This window comes from Amia ocellicauda, chromosome 10 (assembly GCF_036373705.1).
Source record: "Amia ocellicauda isolate fAmiCal2 chromosome 10, fAmiCal2.hap1, whole genome shotgun sequence".
NCBI classification, from domain to species: domain Eukaryota; kingdom Metazoa; phylum Chordata; class Actinopteri; order Amiiformes; family Amiidae; genus Amia; species Amia ocellicauda.
This window is the reverse complement of record NC_089859.1, coordinates 8,929,299-8,953,293: the sequence shown is the minus strand read 5'-3', so window position 1 is coordinate 8,953,293 and position 23,995 is coordinate 8,929,299. Positions and strand designations below refer to the sequence as shown.

The following is a 23,995-nucleotide window of genomic DNA, read 5'->3' as shown; positions in this document are numbered from 1 at the left end:
TACGCTGGCTACGTGATCAGTGATCCAGTCTGACTGAGTCGGTGACGAATCATCAGAACCTAAATGTGGGTTCAGCATGTTCCAAAGATTAAAATCTCAAAGTTTAAAAAAGTAATAGATCGTATAATTTTAAAGTATGAGGGGTAGGAAAGGTTTAAATGTATGTTTATATTTCCAGTCACTACTGTGTATATTTGTATGGTTCAATCTGTAAATTATAGCCTCAAAATACCCAGAACTTTATTACAAAGAAGTAAAATGATACAACTTTTAATATCCAAGATGTTCCAGTTTACAACAGCAGATGTCTATAGTGAGGTGTACTGCTGTCGGAAATGTGTAAAAATGTTCCTTACTAAATTCTTAGAATGTTCCGGCATAAATGTGTATGGGGGGAGGAACTGAAGAAAGAAGACATTTGTTTCAATGTTTATTTTCATGGAATGTATTAAGTTTCTTCAAAATATCCAAAACATATGGCACATCTATGACGTGAAAAAGACAATACACATGACAAACTCCAATGAAGGCATGACATTTTAGGTGCAAAATAAGTGTTTCACATACATAAGTTTAAATAAAAAATAAAATAAAAAATACTTCACACTTTATAACCTTTCAGAAAGAACGTGTAAATATACTTGTGTGCTTCATTCATGGTTGATTTAGTCACGATTTGTACAGAGACATGATCAATGTTGAATGCTCAATACAGGTTCATTTCTGTCTCGGTAAAAGCTGGCACTGAAAATGAAAATGCCACAATTTCCATACCATCATGTTAACATGGAATATCCTCTATCAAACATCAATCTGCACTGTGCTGGTTCCCATTTCAATACAAGAACACCAGCTTCTCCAAAACAGATGTATGAAATTGTACCTTTTTATTGCCTTCTTAATTTGGCAAAGATGAACCAGATCTTCATGCTCACTTAAGAATGAATATATCCTGAAGCTCAGCATAACATTTCCATCACACACCTGTAGCATCCTGAGCCTGTTAATACATTCCCACCACAGCATAATATTTTTTAAAGAATGTATACCTATGTTTGTGTTCCTTTGTTTAGGTGGGTAAATTGAACATTTAACATTCACCAGCATGGTTTGAGCAGCACAAACACTCAAAGGTATTTGGAGAATATGTGACACAAAACAACTGTCTCCGACAGTGTGGGGTGGAGGGGCCACCAGGCTGACAGAGACGGGGGGCCGCCACTCCTCCCAGGAGAGGGACATCATGCTGACAGAGGCACAAGTCCAATACTGACAATAAGCTGATTAGCAGATCTGTTCTCCAGACTGAAAATGTAGCCGATTACAGGCCAGGCAGACATCCTGTATGTGGCACAGCTGATAAATGCCATGAATTACTGTGTATTGTGGAGGTGTGCTGATACATATTAACACATCAGAGTACTTTATTTTTAAGCCAATACTGATTAAATGTCATTTGCTCATCTTTAATATGATCACAATGCAGTTCAATGCCGTTTGTGTATTTTTATTCTGTGGTGGAGATATAGACAAGACAATTCGAGGAATCTTCATTCGAAAACTTAAATTTGATGGATTTCCACCAAACAATGCATAGGGTCCAGACAAAGATCCCACACAGACAGCTTCTCAGATGGTTTCTTTAAAAAACTATTGCTTTATTTAGTATGAGTTACTCAGTTTCTAGGTTCCCATGTAATGTAACCCAATTAAAAAGAAATTAGATGTACAAATGAGGTGCTCACTTCAGTTTGTAATGTAAGACTTGTGATGCACATGCACTCATCTTAATTCTAAATGAAATGAACAGATTAATAGGAAACTGTCTCCACATTTGTCATTCATCGAACACTATTTCAAAATTTACCTCTAAAGTATCATGAAAAAGTACCCTCAGGAATTGAAATGGAAAATAGGAATTTAAAGCTCATACCAGCTGTGAATGTAAAGCATTTGTAACAAGCTGACAAGATCATTAAAATTGATATTCACAAAACAAGATCCTTATGGGACACCCAAGAGATCCCCACCATTTTTTCTCTTAGCAATGTACCACAAAATACCTGCAGGACATAATCCCTAGACAACTGGGAGTGGCATTCTTAAAGTGGTAGATTAAATCAGAATTAAAAAGACGGTTGCGTATCATACATCTGTAACCAGGGCTTAGCTTATTGTATAGTGCAGTAGAATATTTTACCTAATAGTAACAGCAAACCATTTAAAATTCTCCAGTGCTTGATGCATATCATGAGCAGTGAGTGAATATTTCACTGGGAAGCACTGGTCTTGTGGTTTCAAGGTAAGCAGTTCAATAACATTATAAATAGATTAATTTATATCTATAAATATATACATATACAATATGAAGTTGTGTTATTGGTAACCCACGATAGCACTCATTCTCTGTAAATATATTTTGGAGAGTCTGGTCACTGTCCCTGTCAGGATCTGTCAGGTTCCTGCCCTTACACAATTTTCCCAGGGCTGTGGTTGATTAAAATGATTATGTCCTTCACTGCCAAGTCGTTCACATGCCATGACCAATCCAAAGCAGTATATTGAAAATGCATTAAATCAAATGGGATTAACCACTTAACTGGCTACGTTTATGAAAAAATAGGCAAGACCTATTCCAGCTGTTCTTCTGATGCACCCCTCCCATGTGCTCTGGCGTCCGTCAAGGCTCCCGTGCAGCTGTGCCACCGGATCCCCTCATGAGAAGCATGCGTGTCTGTGGTTGGAGCGCGGTGCCGCAGCGCTGGGCCTGGCTGTGCTCAGACGGTGGTGTGAAGCGGGGTGCTGGAGTGGGAGGGTGAGGAGCCGCGGTCCGAGGCGGAGGAGATGGAGCGTGTGGCCGCCTCTCTCTGCAGCTCCTCCACCTTCCTCTGCAGCTCATAGCGGATCGCCATCAGCTCCTTCAGGTTCTGGTGCACTGGCATCTTGAATCACAGGGAGAAATGAATCAATTTAGAGCAGCATCCTTCCACTGCTCCGAGGACACTCCTCTACTGACACAGTCAGCTTTCATTAATAGAAGGCGTCATACTTTAATCCATTAAATGGTTTTCGAATTCTGTATAATTTGCACGAAAATAAAATAGCCCATACCTCAGCTGAGCTGCAGGATCTACAAATTAACATTTTGTTGCTTGTAACATTTTTAGCTTTACCCTCATGTGAGCAATAAACAATGAAGTGCTGTTTCTCTGTACAGGACACCAGAAGCAATAATTTGCGCATACTGCCAAGACAGAGAGTTTAGTCCAGGATGATGCAGTTTATTATTGGCCTCATGGTCTGTAGAGGCTGATTCGGCACAGTGAGACTAATCAACCCCAAGCAATTTCCCCTCCCTCAGCAATGGAAATGTCAAAGGCAATTTTGTATTCCCCACGGTTATCCAGCCACAGCAATCAGTTTGACGTGACGCACATTGACTGACCATGTCTCGGACAAATGGCTCTGCATTTATATTAGGTGATGAAAAGACCTTCTAATTTTCTTAAGCTTTTCTAATCTCTAGATTTCAACAAGACAGGAGTTATAGCTGCTGAATGGCTGATCTGCACATGCCCAATTTTGAACCCTCTTGATTTCTTATTGTAAAAGTAGCAGCTTTCTAATTACCACTAGATTTACCTGCGGTCTCATGCGGGGGTTCCACCTCACATAGTAATTGACCCACAGCTCCAGATGCCTCAGGCTGGCCACCGGGTACAGGACGTGGTTTTCATAGTTCACATAGAACGGGTTTGTGAATTCTTCCAGCTGGCTGTTGACGTACGACCACAGCGATACTGTCTTTGTCTGCACCTCCTGAAAGGAATGAAAGCAATTGGTCAACCCAGTGTTCCTATCTCCATGCTGAGCGCTCAGATGGCAGCGATGCCGGTACCTGGTGCACCCGCTCCTGTTCGCTGTTGTAGAGGAACGTGCCAAAGAGACAGCTGTAAAGATGGTCCAGGATGGTGATGAGGAACAGTTCATTGAACTCAAAGGCAGCAGGAAACTGGAAAGGAAACAGGAAGCGGGTCATTTGGGGGACACATTTGCTAGTCAGAAAAGACAAGCGAGAATAAGAGTGATCACTTGCCTGTCTCATCATCTGCCAGACACAGTCTATGAACTGCACAAACAGGGGGGATCTTTCCGAGTTTGCATGATTCACATCTCCATGGCCGATGCGCTGTCAATAGAGCATGAGTCTTTTAATATTTCATCCTAAACTTTCATTTTTACCTTTTCTGACAGAGGCCACCATTTCCCCCTGCAAATGCGGTTTGTTTTCTTCAGATCAATCCTTCCATGTGTTTTTATATTATTATTAAATATTAAGGTTTTAAAGTCTCTACACTTCTTTGTAATGTACACATATTAGACAAGAAGCATTAATTCTTATTAACTTCCATGTTACCGGTTCATGCACCAGACACTGAAGTGATGTTTCTCTGGTGATACCGAACACCAGAAGCAACACTTCGCATTCTGCCACGCTACAGAATTTAGCCCTATCCACCCAGTGCTCACCGCTGCAAACCGGTGTCCGAAGCTGACCCACTCCTTCTCGATGAGCACCTGGAAGCCCTTGATGGTCCTGTAGTAGCTGTCCAGCATGAGCATGGGCAGGGAGGTGAGCTGGGCAGTGCGGTCCCAGCCGTCACTGCAGTGCACCACCACCGACGTCTTCCCCGACTCGATCTTGTCTGCGACGCGCACCGCTCCCGCCAGGAGCAACTGGGGCAGAATGAGAGGTGAGGAAGACCTTTACAAAAGTTTATTTTAGCACATGCCAGGAATTTCATTGGGAATGCTTTTAATCAAAGTGGATAATTTTGTCACACAATATATTTTGACATACATTTTACCTTTTCTTTATATTCTTACATCTCAAATTTTGCAAGGGATATCCATTTTTTTTAATGCAATATTTTCTTTGTCTCAATTAAAATAGATACATTTTCCCCAAACATGTCCTTTAGTGCAGAACATTTCTTTAGAGAGATTTTAGTTCCTCTTAGATGTCTTTCAACATGACTGAAAGGTCACAAACATCCCTTCAAATCGACACTTAGTCTTTAACAATAAAAGAAGACTACCAAAAGGCGAGCCACACGGCAGACAGAATGACTAATGAAACCTGCAGCTTCATATTTAAAACACGGACACTAAAAGGTTTATAAAACGGCAAAAGTAAGAACATGTCGGCTTTCCTTCAATCTGCAGCAAAACAAATCTCTCCTCGCTGGAGGTGGTGCTTTTGTGATGTGGTGTGTGTAAAGTGAACCCACCACTGATCAATCTTATTGCTACTAGAATTGCAAGCCCAGGCTGTATGAGGTAAACAGACTGAATAGAAAACAATTTGATCTTCTGTACAAAGGCAACAGTGATGTCTGAAGTTTGCCTGGCTTACCCGAATATATTCCAGCCAGTGTGTAGAATCCACATTGGACAACCATTTGGCCTCATCAATCACCGGGTACACGACCTCCTTAAGCTTGCGGAGAGACTCTCTCATCACGTGAATGTTGGGAATTTCTAAAAAGGTCAATTCTGCATTCGGGTAGAAACTCTCACTCTCGTAACCGCCGTCCTTAGCCTGTAGGGAAACAGCACATTTAGACATGAAAACATGGCAGAGCGCTGTGATCTGCCGTGAATACAAGCAGATATCGAAGGATAAGATACAGGAGGATAAGCCTTTCTAGACAGAGTATGACCGCACTAGATTTTTGGAACCTCAAAAAAACATCTATTTTAAGAAAGCAGTTCTCAGCACAAACCTTTCATTTGCACCACCAAGGCAAGCCAAACCACAACCTCAAACACACTTGGAGAGCAAAAAATGTATATTCTCAATGGCTTTTTCATATCTGGAGACACTGCATAATGTCAGCTGCTATGATGGCAGCTATACATTGACCATCAACCACCAGAAAAAATGAACGCATTGCACCACACAACACTATTCCACCTGCTACTGCATACCATTATGAAGGTAGAATAGTACCGTGTGGCGCAATGTGTTCATTTATATTTCATGCCCTCACTTTGTTCGTTTCTGCTACGCCGCTTTGTCTGGCATCGAAGATGGTGAGTTTATGTGACTGAGCGTTGGCATCCATTATTGTTTGTAGGTATTTCTCATCCTCTTTGCTGCGCTTGTCGTTTGGCCCCACCATGGGCTGACTACATCGCACAATCGTAGCCTGGCTTTCAGGATGTATCCAAGATAAAACCTGTTCAAGATCAAAAACGCAGTTATTGTTATTGAACAGCTGATACTTATGTGCAGTAAACAAATGTCTTACCAAGTTGTTTGCAGACACAGTATGGGATTCATTTAAACAAACTGACTTAAAAACAAAAACATTCAATTAGAATAGAGAACTGAAAAATCAGATTTCAGATTTCAACCTGTCCCTTCACTCAAGAGTCTGTAATCATGCTGTTTCAGTTAGTTTTGGTTGGCTTACAACTTGGCTTTTGGATGACAATCCATATGAAGATGACACACAACACAATCGTTCTCTCAAAACTCACAGGGATGCGATGCTTGGCTCTGAAGGCCACCACTCTCCTCAGGTCCTCATCCATAATGCTGGTGGGAATGACAAGCAGGGCAGGGTACGTGTCACACACTTCATAATTGCTGTTTATTTTGCTTATGGTCCAGCTTTCGTTGGGCAGACCCTGAAACAGATGGGAGATGCAAATAAAAACATACAAGCCAAAGCTGAAGTACACTGTTGAAAAGACTGCAGACAACGCAATGTGAGGCACAACAGGGGCCGGGTAAATCACAAGCTGAAATGAACAGTGATCAATCACAGGCAGACCATTCGTTCCAGAAAGACCGTTATTAATCTACTTTAGTTAATGTGACATTAGGTGGCTCATAATTAGTTTTACTCAGAGTCCAGGAAAGGGCACGGGAAGGGATGATTACCTGTCTCTTGTACTCAGCTACAGGATCGTACACTTTCCAACCATCAACAGGAAACTTCTCTTTGTAGAGGAAAGCAAAGAGTGGCTGGAAGGAAAAAAACAAACATTCAGGCGTGTGACTTTGCTATGAAATTACCTTTTCAGAAGAAATCTAATTGGATCTTTTAAGGGTTCACTGCAAGAATCTAAAGAATACCTTGCGTTGATTATAAACTAGATAGCAGAAGACTCACCAGGTCATTGGACAGAGGAAATGCATGCTTCGTCAGCGTCTCAAAGATCTCCAGCTTGCTCTGCTCTTCCTTTTTGTAAGCAAACCTGGGGTTTCTCATATCCTGTTATCGAAAGTAAACCTCTATAGTGAACAGACTCATTTATGTTTTAATGTAGTAAACGAAAGTAATAAAAACAGTCCATTAAGTCTTAGCTCTTACCTATAAATATTCCATTGTGCCAAAATTAAAAAGATATACCATTAAAATATAATTGTAATGTGATTCTGTTTGAGACCTTTGTGAAGAGGACTTTACCTTGCAGACTATTTCCATCCCACAGGAGTTCTCGCCATGACTCTGCACCCCGATCGTTTCCAGTCGGCTGATGACTCCCAGGTTAACGTCGAGGATGAAGGGTGGCTCCTGTTATTATTCAAACAGTCAGCGCACGGCACACAGGGAACTCTTAGCAAACAGCAACAGTACTTTGTGGAAGCCTGACCAGACTATACTGAATTATTTAGTTGGCTACAGACATGTGACTGTCACAAAAAACTATCTATAATGATACATTTTGGCCCTAGTTACAGCATTTTCTTTTTTTATAAATATATTTCTGAAAAGGTGTGTGTGTAGGGTGCTGGTAAAAGCATGGCCATGCAGTGTGTGCCAAATTATCAGACTCACCCGCTCCATGCTCTTGAAGTACAGCTTGTAGTCTGTGACAGTCAAGGTACCGCTCACCGCTCCAGTGAAAGGACAGATATACATCACGTCTTTAGCTACAAAACAAAATGACTCCATTAACATTGACATAGGGCAGCTGACACAAATACTTGTATTTAAATCTTATTTGCAGCATCTTATGCAGGCAGGTTTGGTTGCAGAGTAGATTATATTTAATGGCCTTAAACTTACTTCCTTATGTATTTACATAGGCTTGGGGCATATGGTTAACAATACTGCCACAACAAACAAAGTGTAGTTAGCCTAGATCAGATACTACACATTCACGTTTCATGCAAACGGATTCAGTTCTCCTTTAATGATTACATCCAGATTACAGGATATAACTGCAGAGATAACCGTCTTTCTAACCCCAAGGCCTTTTTTTTTCTGTAGAAGTTGTTCCTCCAGCTGTAGTTTTTTAGCAGTAGTCTACACTTCCCTTTAATCTCTTATTAGAGCATTTCTAGCTTGAACCGAGAGAAACCACTATGCTCTCAGGCTGGGACTGTTTCTGTCAGACACAATATGTTCTGTTCATCTGTATTAGAGAAGTATTTCCCATTCAAGTTGCCCACATAGGGGGGAACACATGTAGGAAAGTAAATTAATATGGCATTTTAAAACTATCCATTTAACTGTTGTGAGGTTTAGATCTCCAGTTTGTATGTCGGAGTATTTTTCTATTTATTTTATCTCAAGTTGTAATTACACTTTAATATACTGTAAAAGTAACTAAAGTGATGTGAAATTAGTTTAACATAAAATCCAGAATACATCTCCCGGAGGTCACTAATGCACATCACAAAACTTTAAATATTACAGTGAGGGAAAAAGTATTTGATCCCCTGCTGATTTTGTACATTTGCCCACTGACAAGGAAATGATCAGTCTATAATTTTAATAGTAGGTGTATTTTAACAGTGAGAGACAGAATAACAACCAAAAAATCCAGAAAAGCGCATTTCAAAAAAGTTATACATTGATTTGCATGTTAATGAGGGAAATAAGTATTTGATCCCCTATCAATCAGCAAGATTTCTGGCTCCCAGGTGTCTTTTATACAGGTAACGAGCTGAGATTAGGAGCACTCTCTTAAAGGGACTGCTCCTAATCTCAGCTCGTTACCTGTATAAAAGACACCTGTCCACAGAAGCAATCAATCAATCAGATTTCAAACTCTCCACCATAGCCAAGACCAAAGAGCTGTCCAAGGATGTCAGGGACAAGATTGTAGACCTACACAAGGCTGGAATGGGCTACAAGACCATCGCCAAGCAGCTTGGTGAGAAGGTGACAACAGTTGGTGCGATTATTCGCAAATGGAAGAAACACAAAATAACTGTCAGTCTCCCTTCGGTCTGGGGCTCCATGCAAGATCTCACCTCGTGGAGTTTCAATGATCATGAGAACGGTGAGGAATCAGCCCAGAACTACACGGGAGGATCTTGTTAATAATCTCAAGGCAGCTGGGACCACAGTCACCAAGAAAACAATTGGTAACACACTACGCCGTGAAGGACTGAATTCCTGCAGCGCCCGCAAGGCCCCCCTGCTCAAGAAAGCACATGTACAGGCCCGTCTGAAGTTTGCCAATGAACATCTGAATGATTCAGAGAACTGGGTGAAAGTGTTGTGGTCAGATGAGACCAAAATCGAGCTATTTGGCATCAACTCAACTCGCCGTGTTTGGAGGAGGAGGAATGACCCCAAGAACACCATCCCCACCGTCAAACATGGAGGTGGAAACATTATGCTTTGGGGGTGTTTTTCTGCTAAGGGGACAGGACAACTGCACCGCATCAAAGGGATGATGGACAGGGCCATGTACCATCAAATCTTGGGTGAGAACCTACTTCCCTCAGCCAGGGCATTGAAAATGGGTCGTGGATGGGTATTCCAGCATGACAATGACCCAAAACACACAGCCAAGGCAACAAAGGAGTGGCTCAAGAAGAAGCACATTAAGGTCCTGGAGTGGTCTAGCCAGTCTCCAGACCTTAATCCCATAGAAAATCTGTGGAGGGAGCTGAAGGTTCGAGTTGCCAAACGTCAGCCTTGAAACCTTAATGACTTGGAGAGGATCTGCAAAGAGGAGTGGGACAAAATCCCTCCCGAGATGTGTGCAAACCTGGTGGCCAACTACAAGAAACGTCTGACCTCTGTGATTGCCAACAAGGGTTTTGCCACCAAGTACTAAGTCGAAGGGGTCAAATACTTATTTCCCTCATTAACATGCAAATCAATTCATAACTTTTTTGAAATGTGTTTTTCTGGATTTTTTTTGTTATTCTGTCTCTCACTGTTAAAATACACCTACCATTAAAATTATAGACTGATCATTTCTTTGTCAGTGGGCAAACGTACAAAATCAGCAGGGGAACAAATACGTTTTTCCCTCAATGTATTTAAACAGGTTTAAGTAAAGAAACCAAAATAGATGCTGCTTTAGTCTGTAAAAGAGAAACATTGCAAGTTTAAAAACACACATTTATCTATAATTTAAGAAGGGCAGGGAAACGGATCACTTAACATAATCTTATGAAAACAGTGCAACCTTATAATGATGCTTATTACATACAATTTATTCAGCAATATTTTTAAACCTTGGACCCACAGTAAGATTAATAACCATGCCATCCTGAAGCGGATTATGCCAGGAGAAGCTTCCTAAGAGCACTATGATGAATTCTGTATTAAGAGGCACTCACCGATGGCTTTGATGGACTCTCCCGGAAAGCGTGGCGCCTCCTCCATCTGTGCCAGCTTGTTGCCGTCCCTCAGAGCCTGGCATTGATCCAAACCAGAAGTAAGTGGAACAGTTTTCACATGCACTGTACACTGGTGGCACCGGATATGTACGTACACATGTATGATGGTGTGCAGGTTTTCGAGGACCAAAATGTGACCAAATGTATGAGCCAGAAGTGGGATTTCTTACAACGTTCCCACAATGCAAAGCAGCCTAACCATCAAGCTTTGTAGCAGGTCAAAGACACTCACAGTCCACAGAACTTCAAACACAAACAATCCTTGGGCGCTAGGGAGTTTGAGTGCACACAATATGTCTGGATAATTTACACACACCCATGTCCACTGTGGGAAAGGGCAACAGGAAATGGAAAACTAAAGGTAGCGCCAATATTCACAGCAGCATTACCAGATTAAAGAAAATAAACTTGGCCAATAGAAGTGTCCAGTAAAGAAGAGCTACACCAACACTATAAGGTTAGGGCCAGACTAGAAATGGCAAACTGAGGGATTTCATGGAAGAGTTGTGCCAAACAAGCTATTGCTGTAAACTGAAGAGTAAAGGTGAGCATACAATATTGAAATTGCTGTGTTGTGCAGTGAAACAGTGAGAAAGTAATAACAGTTTACAATGATTGCGTTAACTGCAAGAGAGTAGTAGCAAATAGGAAAACACTGAATAAGAAGTCAGTTTCCCTAGAGTGAGTTCTGCTTGACACAGCATAATGGTTTTGGTCTATGTTTTCATAGTGAAGGAATCTATTGGTGTTTATACCATATTGGGCAATGCTGTACTTCCATAATGTTTAAGCAACTCTACCACAAGGGCCCTAATGCTTTTCACAAAAGTATGGATATAATATGTGCTTTCCCACATGTGATCATATGTTGTGCCCTGCCATGAAATCATTGCATATGCCATCTGCTCTGTACAGTGAGCACACATCTGTAAGGTCCATATTGATTTTGGGTTGGCCTAGTCTGGCGTCCACCCTGTTATGCCCCATTTCAGTGCAATAATTCCCACAGTGGTCTTCAGGAACCATTAAATCTCTCAGACAGTCATACATGCAATAAAGCAACTAAAAACCAAACACATTCCATGACTAAAAACACTGTCAGCTCCTATTCACATTCCACACTGGGAAGAGCAAACTAGATCAGATTTCAGATTACTTTTTATTTACCTTTTAACTAGGACACATGCCCTCTACATAGCACGTCCTCTGGTACAAACCACTACAGGTAGAGGGGGACCAAATTATTTTAGCATTACAGGATACAGTTAGGTCCATAAATATTTGGACAGTGACACAATCCAAGTTCAGAAATCAATGTTAAGTGGTCTCTTCATTTTTTCCAGAGTTGTATATGCCAAAAGCGCATATATATATATATATATATATATATACATATATATACATATACATATACATATACACTCACCTAAAGGATTATTAGGAACACCATACTAATACTGTGTTTGACCCCCTTTCGCCTTCAGAACTGCCTTAATTCTACGTGGCATTGATTCAACAAGGTGCTGAAAGCATTCTTTAGAAATGTTGGCCCATATTGATAGGATAGCATCTCGCAGTTGATGGAGATTTGTGGGATGCACATCCAGGGCACGAAGCTCCCGTTCCACCACATCCCAAAGATGCTCTATTGGGTTGAGATCTGGTGACTGTGGGGGCCAGTTTAGTACAGTCAACTCATTGTCATGTTCAAGAAACCAATTTGAAATGATTCGACCTTTGTGACATGGTGCATTATCGTGCTGGAAGTAGCCATCAGAGGATGGGTACATGGTGGTCATAAAGGGATGGACATGGTCAGAAACAATGCTCAGGTAGGCCGTGGCATTTAAACGATGCCCAATTGGCACTAAGGGGCCTAAAGTGTGCCAAGAAAACATCCCCCACACCATTACACCACCACCACCAGCCTGCACAGTGGTAACAAGGCATGATGGATCCATGTTCTCATTCTGTTTACGCCAAATTCTGACTCTACCATCTGAATGTCTCAACAGAAATGGAGACTCATCAGACCAGGCAACATTTTTCCAGTCTTCAACTGTCCAATTTTGGTGAGCTTGTGCAAATTGTAGCCTCTTTTTCCTATTTGTAGTGGAGATGAGTGGTACCCGGTGGGGTCTTCTGCTGTTGTAGCCCATCCGCCTCAAGGTTGTACGTGTTGTGGCTTCACAAATGCTTTGCTGTATACCTCGGTTGTAACGAGTGGTTATTTCAGTCAAAGTTGCTCTTCTATCAGCTTGAATCAGTCGGCCCATTCTCCTCTGACCTCTAGCATCAACAAGGCATTTTCGCCCACAGGACTGCCGCATACTGGATGTTTTTCCCTTTTCACACCATTCTTTGTAAACCCTAGAAACGGTTGTGCGTGAAAATCCCAGTAACTGAGCAGATTGTGAAATACTCAGACCGGCCCGTCTGGCACCAACAACCATGCCACGCTCAAAATTGCTTAAATCACCTTTCTTTCCCATTCAGACATTCAGTTTGGAGTTCAGGAGATTGTCTTGACCAGGACCACACCCCTAAATGCATTGAAGCAACTGCCATGTGATTGGTTGGTTAGATAATTGCATTAATGAGAAATTGAACAGGTGTTCCTAATAATCCTTTAGGTGAGTAATTATATATATATACACACATATCCACATATATACATATACACACACATATACATTTAAATCAGCGCATAGAATCTGTGAATACTGAAAAAATGGACTGGAAAACATAGACAGCAGTTGAATACATAGGCCTACTCTGCTTAAAATAACAGGTTTGTAAACAGAGGAACTAACAATTGGCATGCAGAAAACTGACACTTGATAACTTCTGTGACCACTGATTGAGAGCATTGCTGTGGAATCCCTGAACCACAAAATGTTTATAAAGCACAGAGATACTGCCAAATTCACACGATTCTCTATCAGGTATGGTCAGTGTGATCTCTCCAAATACACTATAAAACCTTTTGCCTCACATGGTAGCCACTGCATCCCAGCAATGCCAAAGTGCACTGAAGACAGAAATGTCCAAGTGTGTTCAGATATACAGGATCTCATCCAACGATCAAACAGAATATCACCTAACCCACTAAACCACGGCCATTCACTGTGATAAGTTGTGTTTTGACAGGGCACTGCTTGCTTCAGTCGGTCTATACTTTCATCTGGGTTCTGTAGTGGAAGACTGTTAGCATACACACCACTTGGGTGCATATAATCACTACAATTATAAAACTCTGTTGGAAAAGGGTTAATTTAATGATTAGTTCCCTTCTCTAGATTTCTTTCAGGCTGCACAATACAGTATGCCAGCATTCACTTTAGTACAGCATTAGTATTAAATCCTGGGTCAGTGGAAGAGACCATAAATCTTTTCTAAAACTCAAGGCCAGGCCTACAAAGATTTTGCTGATCCTGTTCATGTCACTGCTAAAGGCTAAAAAGTATATGTTTACAAGTGTTTTTTATTCTGAAACAATTCTGGTTTATTGTTCCCAAGTGTCAGAATGATACACATAGCCTTTTAAAAATGTTTTATGAACTTACTGAAATTTGGTGACAAAGCATTTTTCTTGGAGCATAAAGCAATTTTTTTTAATATTACCCTTTTCTTTCTCTGATATTTATTTCTACTACACCTTAAACAGTTATTCGTCAGTCATGAGTTTATTGTTTTTCAGAACATATTCTGCTCAACATTGAAAAGGAAATGGATGTAGAATGTTAAATCACTTTTCTATTTGAATGTTTATAATGTGCCAGAAGGGAAATGTTTTGTTTTTTTTTTTTAATGTTTTTTTCAACTAAGCAGGTCTTAGAAGAAAAAAAAAAAAGATTTGCAAATAAATTTAGGGCAAAGGATTGCCTGAGGGTGTCAAAACACACTGCTTTCTGGGGAAACATTTTTGCACGCTTGGCCTGAATCTCAATTTGAAACAAGATCACTAGAGTTGCACAAAACGATTACCTCATAATCAGGAATGAGCTTTAAAGGACAGGTGAAGAGTGGTTGACTTGAGAACAATTTAGTTATTCAAGAAAAGTAAATCACCACAATGAACATCCATCCCACAATTCTAGGATGTATGTGCCAAATTAGACAAGGAAAATCACAGTAAAATGCAACTCAACTGCAAATTAATTGGAGCCTGATCATTGCTGGATTTAGTAGTGGACAAGGCATGTCCATTTTGTTAGTTTGTTTATTGCTATGCAAAGAAGAATATTATGATACAGGAAATTGTTTCGGATTGTATAAGCCATTCGCTGACAAAAGATAATCAGTTTGTACAGCTCTGGAGGACAAGCAAGGAAAGAAGCAGAAACTTGCCGAGGTGTGAGGAGCGAGCTCAGAGTCTGTGTCCGAGTGATAGCCATTGGCTCCATCAGCTGGCTCCTGGGCACAGAGCACAGAGGAGGGAAAGCAAGGGAGAGAAGAAGGGAGAGACAGGGAGCAAGTGAGAAGAAAGGTCAGGACAAAGGCTACCCCAACATCAAGCCACAAGAAAGCCAGCAGACCACAATAGGTTGCACCGTGCACTGAAAGAGAGGTTAGGGTTAGAATGTCATTCCACAGTTTGGCAGCCAACACAGAAAGCAGACTGATTTATCACTTATAACATCATTTTGGGAGGTTTCACATGCAGTTTTTCTTTAACAAAATGTACATCCGTTATTAAGGGACATTATATGTCAAACTCAATTACATGAAACTGTGCTTCACATCCCAGGAGTAACTGAACATATTCATATCAATTGTGACACCATTTGAAGCAGGATAATAAACTAGTAGGCTGGTTAGGTAAATGTAGTGTTCACACATCTGCAGCTGTCCAGATTTCTAATGATTGTTTCTCCGTGCAGTGTGGAGGAGAAATTATAGAAATATTGGGGAAAGAAACAACATGTATTCAAGAAGGAAGGAAAAACCTTAGTTATATTTAAAATGCAGTAGACTTGATCTATACATTTATACACTAAAAAGCACTAAAACATTTGTTGCAATTACATAAACAATACCTTTGACACCCTATTGTGCGTATTGTAATGCTCTACTAACTGTACAATAACATAACCTTTGTAAATTGCCTTGGGAAACAAATATAACTAACAGAAAATACTGTAAATAATTTAAACTAAATTAGATATTTTCAGGACAATATTTACTGTCACTGTAAACCACATCAGATTAAACTGTAGCAGCTCTGAACATAATGTAGCTTAAATGTCAAAGTAGTTAGCATTGACTTCTTTTACTTTTTCCATCACCAACACTGGAATACTCTTGACAGCCGTGTGTGTGTTTTCTAGTACCCATATCCCACTTATGTGTTTCTTTTATTAACAGATGATGCTGGGGAAAAGGCTACAACCTGTAGCTTTTTACTTGGCTCCAAACCATCTTTATGGATTTGAGCTCTCAGCAGTAAAGATATAATCTTACTATAGTATGACCTGCCAAATTAGCCCCTCAATTAATCCTCATCTCACCGTTTAATTTTTTTAGAATTAGCCATTTTACACTGCTTCTTTGCTTACCTGAATGCCATGCCTGCTCAAAACTGAATGATTGCATGGAATTGACTTATTTTTAGTAAGTAAGACTTCTCTCTCTGAATGAACAGGCTTAAATCTAAATTTTTCAAAACTTAAGTCCAGGTTCCTTAAGCAATTACACCTACTGTACTGGATGGCATGCCAGGTGATGATCGTGATCACAGCAGTCATTGTTTCTTTAATAATACAACAGCTTTCTAACTTACAGCAAACACATGATGGCTGACTATGCAAAATATTTCTATAGGAGTTGCATGCACTTTCAAAAAAATGTGGGACACTTCTTTCTGAGTACTTTCAGTTTACGGTTAGATTTACTGTACTATGCCTGGTGAGATAAATAAAATAGATGTATAAAAAGGATGATTTCTTGCAAAACACTGAAGTGATATCCAGTAGCAAAGACAGTAGTATTTTGTTTCATATGCAGATTAAACCTTAAACACTTCCATATTGCCTCCTGCTCTCGTCTACCAGAGAATACTTTGGGAACAGAGTCCGCCACATTTAAATCTGTAATTGTGGAAAACTAAAATATTTTAAAATCTGATTTAGTTTTAAACGAAAAAATATATAGTGTGATTTTCACTTACACAGCTGTGCATTTGCAATGTCAAGGAATGATGAGAAAGAAATGGTTAGCTATTACAGCCACTTCCTCTAGCACAGCTGTCAAATATTCACTTCTTCAAAACACAAGCCAAAACTCCAGCCTTGCCTCACTGAACTTAACCCTTAATGATCACTGAAGTAACAGGAGAGAAACTTGGTTTACTTTACTAGTGTCAATCACAATATACAAACCATGAAAAGATCTTACCTCTCCTGTAGGTTTATCATTCAAACTTACCCAGAGCTACATTTCAAGAATAAAAGCTGTACAGAGAGGTGAGAATAACAACTAACAAAATTGTCCTCGTCTTGTTCCCAAAATGGAACACATTAAGTGTCACATGAGAGGAAAAAGATATTGTAAAATGTAAATTTAGAAAAAGGAACCAAATGCGTTACTGTTGCTATAAATACACATGTACATAATGTAGGTATAGGTTTTCAAATCAATCTTCCAGTCCATCTAATACCCATTTCAAATAAGAGCAGCATTGAAGATCATTGGACTGACTGACATTTCCTTATCCTTTTAAAACAGAAATCATGTTGTTTTCACAGTAACATGGCTTCTTAAAATCCTAATTACAATAGGATGTGCAATATTCACATTTGCAAGTTTCAGTATTAATGTTTAACCCTGTTAAATAGTTATGTTGTGTTACAACTATTGACTCAATACTGTAGGTCTATACACTAAATCTCTACTGCCGGTAACATAATACTAGAACTATATTGTACAAACATAACTATGTAGAGTGTAAGCAGATGGTTTCATGATTATTGAACCAAAACTGCCATATAAGTAATGTAATTATTTTGGTTATTCAATATTTTTGATTTTTAAACTCTTTTAGTAATACAGTTAAAGTATAGCAGAATAATTATGCAGCAAAAGGGTCACACTTACAATAATGTATGCCAATTCTTAACGAATTGATGCATGAACACCACAGGAATAACTCATGAATACCTTATGCACTTCATATGATTTCTGCTGTTAATCACATGTATAACAAGGTGATGGCCAGGGTTAAGGATAGAGTTAGACTAGATTTGGGGTTGGGGCTTATACATGTGATCAGCATCAAAACGCAGTGGAAGTTCATGAGCCATTTATGCTATTCCAGTGGGATTCATACACTAATTAATTAAGAATTGGCTACAATTATTGTAAAGTGTTACCAGCAAAAGCATACTAGCATTATGCACTAAACGTGTAAATTACTACAATACCTAAAACGTGATACTGTTTTAGACTATTTCTGAGACAGACAAGCAGCCTGATGAAGTTCATCCTCAATCTTACCCTTATATCAGGCCTCTTGGAAACCTGTTAGTTATAAATACAAAAGAAAACACATAAGTAAAAAGTCTGTTCATTTAAGATTTGGAGTACCAGTAGTGTTGTCATCAAAGGCTTCAGCTCCATTAAAGTCATAACCCAGAAAAGCACGAGCCAGAAACCAAAGCTGCTCAGCGTGGTGTAAAGAATATCTTGAACGTGAACAAGTGACCAAGTAGCGTACTGTGACACACAAAACAGGAAGCTGCTTGGGGATTTTATTCTTAACGGTAGACAATATGTTAATTATAGATAATATATTTTAATGTTTAATCTATAATCTGACCTTTTTTAAAATGGTATACCAGAATTTAAAATTAATGGTTAGTGTATGTCTTGCATGGGAAATGTCCATTAACCCAAACTATGTGCACCCCGATACATAAATCACTACACTGGCTAGGCATTGTATGCATGTTTCAGCATGATTCAACAGTTAATAGAATCCATGTAACAACAAACAGAATAATATATTGTAACTTCACAACTTTTATTTTGGCACCTCGCATTTTGGCAGCATGAAAAAAAACACACTGTCTGGACAATGCAGGCCATGAATCACACATTATCCTTATCACACAAGTCTTTGAAAATAAACCTTCTGTATCTGTTCAATTTAGTTGCAGCTAATCTCAAGGTAATGCTGAGCTGATGGCCTACACTGTGACAGGAAAGCAGGAGAAGTGGTGAAGTGCCCCAGTCTCCAAATTAAGTATGTTCCTTCAGCTTGTCAGAGAGCTGCTCTTTCACAGGAAAAGAGCTGACCACAACACACACGAGTCAGTACATTAGCTTTAGCACAAGACAGGAAGGAGCAGTACACATTGCTGCGTCAATCTTACCCTCAGATCCGGCCTCCTTCCGACCTGTCAGTTAGAAACATACACAAAAGTTATGACTGCAAGCCTTCCTATTAAAACTTCAGGTAACAAAGGTACCAAAAAGACTTAAAATCCATACGAAAACAGTCATCCTCTGGCACTCGTGAACTGGGTTTACATGCTGGTAAATAAGTCATGGCCGTAGAGGTATTGTCATGACTTATTTCAAGTGCTTATGGCTGGTAAAATATTTAAACAGTTTTGTTTTATGTATGAATACATATCAACCAAAACTCAATACAGTAACACATTAAGGTTCAAAACAGGAATTATTTTTAATACAGTAGTAAACAAAACACTGAAATTGTAATACAGCTGTAACACCTTGAAGGAAATCATGCCTCTACTGTCACATAATGTTATCAGCATGTAAATGTAGCCTTTGTAAATTAATAAAACCATAGAAAGGAAGCAGTTAAAGCATAGTGAGGGAAGCGCCTTAATTGAATGATGGACCTTACATGTAGGTTTATATGAATTCAGATTATTCAAGAAATCACATTCAGTTAGAGGCAAGGAAATAGACACCCTTTAATAGGCCAAACAGCATCTTCTACTTGGTAATATCTTTGTGATTTTTAATACATTTTAAAGACTGTCATACACCACAAAAAATAACCCAAGTCTAATGCTCATATTTAGTACTGGAAAATATAATTGGAGTCACACAATATTTTTGTCTCAGCTTTTAGTTCAATCCACAAGCCCGCAACTTTCACCAACAGTTGTCAAACCCAGCTGTTACGGGATCTTAAAATGTAATGCATAGCAAAATGATCACGTAAGAATGTAAATCACATCTTGGAAAACAAGCAGATTGGACAGGATAAAACATACCAACAGCCCGAGACAAGTCTGACACAAATTAGCCAAAGAAAAAGGTAATAATCAAGTCAGAGAAAGGTGTCAATATCAATCAACAGATAGCAAAGATACATGCTCTGTAAATAACAAATCTATAAAAGTAATTGCTGAAGTTGGAACAGTGTCACCAAAGGTCATTTCAAACCAAGCTTTCTGCATTAAAATTACAGCTCAAAAATATTATTTTCATAAAACTCTCTAATTATAAGAGGGTTGCTTTATTTTACTAGCGGCAACAAACATAACTGAGGAATTTTTGGGGGGTAAACTGCCAAATATTCACTATCAAAATGAAAAATGTAATATAATGTGATTGAGTGATGAAAATATTTCAAATCAAGAGACATTGTTGCTTGATTATTAAATACATGTTGCACAAATGTTCAGTAAACTTGTGCATAGCGTTGAGTTTCTTTTTACTACTATGACTCGATAACATGAAAAGTAGCATAACTGGTTTGACTTGGGGGTGGAAAGACCTAGAGTTAAAACATCTTACAAACATACATTTAAAATGATTAATAACGAGGGCTGTTATGAATTAGATTACTATGAAACAGCAATAATAATATTTAAATTTACTTGACATATATAGTTTCTTCTCTTTATGTCACATAGACAGAAGGACAGGGAAGTGTTTCTTTAAGTTCTCTCTCTCTTTCACTGCAAATTTAAGACTAAAACTAAAAATATCACATTTAGCCTAGACTTCACTGCACATGGCAATGTCTTGTTAATAAAAATGGAAAGACTGAGAAACATATTTTCTATACGATTCATAAAACTTTGAAATTCCAATAGGTTACGTTACCAGAAAACAGCTAAAGTACAAAAATGCCAAATTAAAACTGTCACTTAATTTCAGGGTAAACAAATAGTCCTTTTGTTTGTGTTCTAACACTTAATAAAACAAGAGACATCAAATATAGCATTTACAGTTTTAGTCCGTTTACAACAAACAATATATGCACACATGGCCAGACGAATCATAAGGATTCTAGGCAAGTCTGATTAAACTTCTAACGGTCTGAAACAAGAGGACAACAAAAAGGATGACTAGAAGTAATCACAGCAATAAATAAACAGTCTTTAAACTGCATCTGAATTCACTGGGGGTAAGAAATCAGGATATCAGACAAGGGCCTTTGTTCATTTGAAGGCATTCCAGTAGATCGCTCATACCTTGTAATCCCTGGAGATGGAGTCTGAAGGCACACTCCCCGAGATCTGACTGGAGATTGTGGCAGCAATCAACTGTTTACACCATTCCACATGTGATCCAGTTGGGCTGTAAAGAGAGTTGTTTAAGTGTATTAGAAGAGGTTTCAAGGTAAAGAGTACCTAGTATTTAGGGGATTAAGACAAAGCAATCCACAGCTCTAGGGGGGAAAACACACAGCCCAACAGTGTGATTCATTAAAGGCATTTATACATTATTTTCCACAAGTAAAGTGCACCAACATACAATCGTCCTCTGCTGTTCACTGACTTACCAATGCAATCCCACACATATCTCTGAGCAGAGTGAAACAGACACACACACCTCCCCCTAGGCATGTAATGAAATTAGTCTTTCATCTTCCCACTTGGATTTCACAAACCTGAAGGGTCAAGTGGAGAACGAGGGCAGCATCCACCAGTTCCTCCCAGTCCAACAGCCACCCACCCAGGAACAAGCAGTCAATACACAAAAGACAATGCATCCTTGGCCAATTTACCAAAAAGAGTTTACTATAGTAATAAAGTACCTATCTGGTGAAGTGCTACTGCATTTCAAACTTACACCATGTAAGGATTGAGAGGACATTTTCATAATACTACTGCAAGATACATGGATTAAGTTGTAGGATAAACTGCATTAACCCTACTTCATGCAAGAAAGGCGCAGTATTGAGTGAGTGATCAGTGAGTTTAAGAGCAGCGGTTAGAGTCAATATCTGAGCTCTTGGTTGGGTGTGGAAGAATGGGAATACCATTGCTTTTTTGCAGAGGAACAACGTATAGTACTTCCCACATAGGACATCTCACTTTACTTGTTCCAGACATAATATGAATGGATAAATGTAAAATGACAGAAACTAGACCGACAGAGACAGACATAACCCACTAAAGCTACAATTACACATTATAAAATACCATACTCCGATTTAAATCTCTATGAAAATGACATTTCTGTCTACAAATGACACATTCACCACAGACGCTGCATTCCTGTACACCTGACAGGATCTGGGCGCACACAGCACGTATCTATCCAGGCGTAGCTGGTTTCTTTATGAAAAATACAAGTGCAGATATGCAGTGGTGTATTAAAGTGCATGTGTACCTGTCCAGAGCCTCCACGCTGGGCTGTCTAGGAGCAGCGACGGGACCCCCGAGCGTCCGCGGCGGCTTCCTCGTAGGGACGATGGGAGGAGTTGGGTCCTCTGTCCCGTAGCCGCCTCCGCTTGTAAGCTTTTCCATTCTCTTTCAGTTTCCTTCCCCTTTTTCTTTTTGTTCTAATACAGGTTCAGTTGCCCCACCACAGCAGAAGGAGACGGGTGTGTTTTTTGGCAAGCGGGGCTGCTTCCTGTGTTTGTTTTGCTTCAGTGACAGACAAATCCTACCGCCTGAATCCAGGAAGCAGCCATATCTCTGTCACTTGAATTACCCAAGATGCATCTGCAGCGTAACTCTCGCTGTTTGTCTGCCACAGAAGCATCTATTCTCACCCAATTGAATGGTTCAGTTTCTACAACGAGCATAGGCATGGGTTGAAAAATAACATTATATATATAAATTCCTGTTTATATATATAAGTAAAAGGTTCCCCACCTGTACAGTAGGGGAACTGGGATTTAAACAGGATTTAAACGCATTTATGTATTATCCAGTTTAAATATAGCAGGTAATACATCAGAAACAATAGTGTTAGGTATGCACCATTAAATTTGTCACATATATTTTTAGATATGTTAGACAGTAACTTAACATAGACCTAAAACAACTGGGGAAAAAGGGAAGAAGAAATCAGAAGCTTTGCTTTTGTGACCTGGAAAAGAGAAGCACATCAAAACCAGTGGCTCTTGTGGCCCTAATCCAGCAATAGGAAACATAAGAAAGTTTACAAACGAGAGGAGGCCATTCGACTCATCATGCTTGTTTGGTGTCCATTAATAACTACAGTGGCTCTAAAAAGTATCCACCCCTCTTGGACTTTTCCACATTTCATTGTGTTACAACATGAAATCAGAACGGATTTAATTAGGAGTTTGTGCCACTGATCAACATTTCCATAATGTCAAAGTGAAAAATATAATCTGCAAATTGTTCTAAATTAGTTACAAATACAAAACAGAAAATAATTGAATGCATAAGTAATCACCCCCTTTGCTATGACACACCTGATTGAGCTGTGGTAAAACCAATTGTCTTTAGAAGTCACGTAATTAGTTGAATGTAGTCCACCTCTGTGCAGTTAAGGTGTGTCACATGAGTTCAGGTTAAATACACCTGTCTCTGGGAGGTCCCACAGTTGGTTAGTGCAATTCCTAACAAAAACAACATAATTGAGGGCAATGGAACATGCAAATCAAATAATAATAAGGTTCTTCAAAAGTACAAATCAGGGGTAGGATATAAGAACATTTCCAAGCAATTGAATGTCCCCGCAGAGCACAGTAAAGACCATTATTAAGAAATGTAGAGAATATGGCACAACTTTGAATCTGACTAGATCAGGCCATCCTCAAAACCTGAGTATCCGAGCAAGAAGGGCACTAGTCAGGGAGGCCACCAATGACAACTATGGCAACTCTAAAGGAGTTACAGTCTTCAACAGCTGAGCTGCAACAATACTGCAACAATAGCCTGGGTGCTTCACAAAAGTGGCCTTTATAGGAAAGTTGCAAAACGAAGGTCATTGTTGAAAAAAACTCACATCAAATCTCGGCTTGAGTTTGCCAGAAGGCAAGTTAGAAGATTCTTAGAGCTGTTTTGCCTCAACGCTAAGTGCTACGTTTGAAGCAAGCCTAACACAACACATCATCCTGAGAACACCATCCCTACCATGAAGCAT

At 39.5% G+C, this 23,995-nt stretch overlaps 1 protein-coding gene across 5 annotated transcripts; it reads right to left on the bottom strand.

Annotated features, from left to right (window-relative positions):
- Positions 1–417: 417 nt before the first annotated feature.
- Positions 418–22,592, bottom strand: mtmr1a (myotubularin related protein 1a). 5 transcript variants are annotated; one of them, XM_066714895.1, is made up of 18 exons: positions 22,265–22,592; positions 21,121–21,226; positions 19,036–19,059; positions 18,158–18,181; positions 15,014–15,079; positions 10,604–10,679; positions 7,854–7,948; positions 7,482–7,589; positions 7,185–7,286; positions 6,953–7,036; positions 6,547–6,696; positions 6,054–6,242; positions 5,417–5,602; positions 4,531–4,737; positions 4,097–4,189; positions 3,899–4,012; positions 3,643–3,819; positions 418–2,942 (listed from the first exon to the last, which is right to left on the bottom strand). In XM_066714895.1, exons 1-18 carry the CDS (start codon positions 22,399–22,401, stop codon positions 2,778–2,780), a joined length of 2,103 nt encoding a protein of 700 aa, XP_066570992.1. In that variant the 5' UTR covers positions 22,402–22,592; the 3' UTR covers positions 418–2,777. The 5 variants fall into 5 exon arrangements, with proteins under 5 accessions (XP_066570992.1, XP_066570994.1, XP_066570995.1 ...); XM_066714897.1 differs by lacking the exon at positions 15,014–15,079; XM_066714898.1 differs by lacking the exons at positions 15,014–15,079; positions 18,158–18,181.
- Between the last annotated feature and the right edge of the window lie 1,403 nt (positions 22,593–23,995).

What these genes read in the sequence shown, in the direction of transcription:
- mtmr1a (XM_066714895.1), bottom strand. Translation starts at nt 22,401, where the DNA reads ATGGAAAAGCTTACAAGCGGAGGCGGCTACGGGACAGAGGACCCAACT. An exon ending in AGCGTGGAGGCTCTGGACAG is followed by an intron (nt 21,227 to 22,264) that starts GTACACATGCAC and finishes CTCTCTTTACAG; the next exon opens with CCCAACTGGATCACATGTGG. An exon ending in TTCCTCTGTCCAATGACCTG is followed by an intron (nt 7,037 to 7,184) that starts GTGAGTCTTCTG and finishes TTTTCCTTCCAG; the next exon opens with CCACTCTTTGCTTTCCTCTA.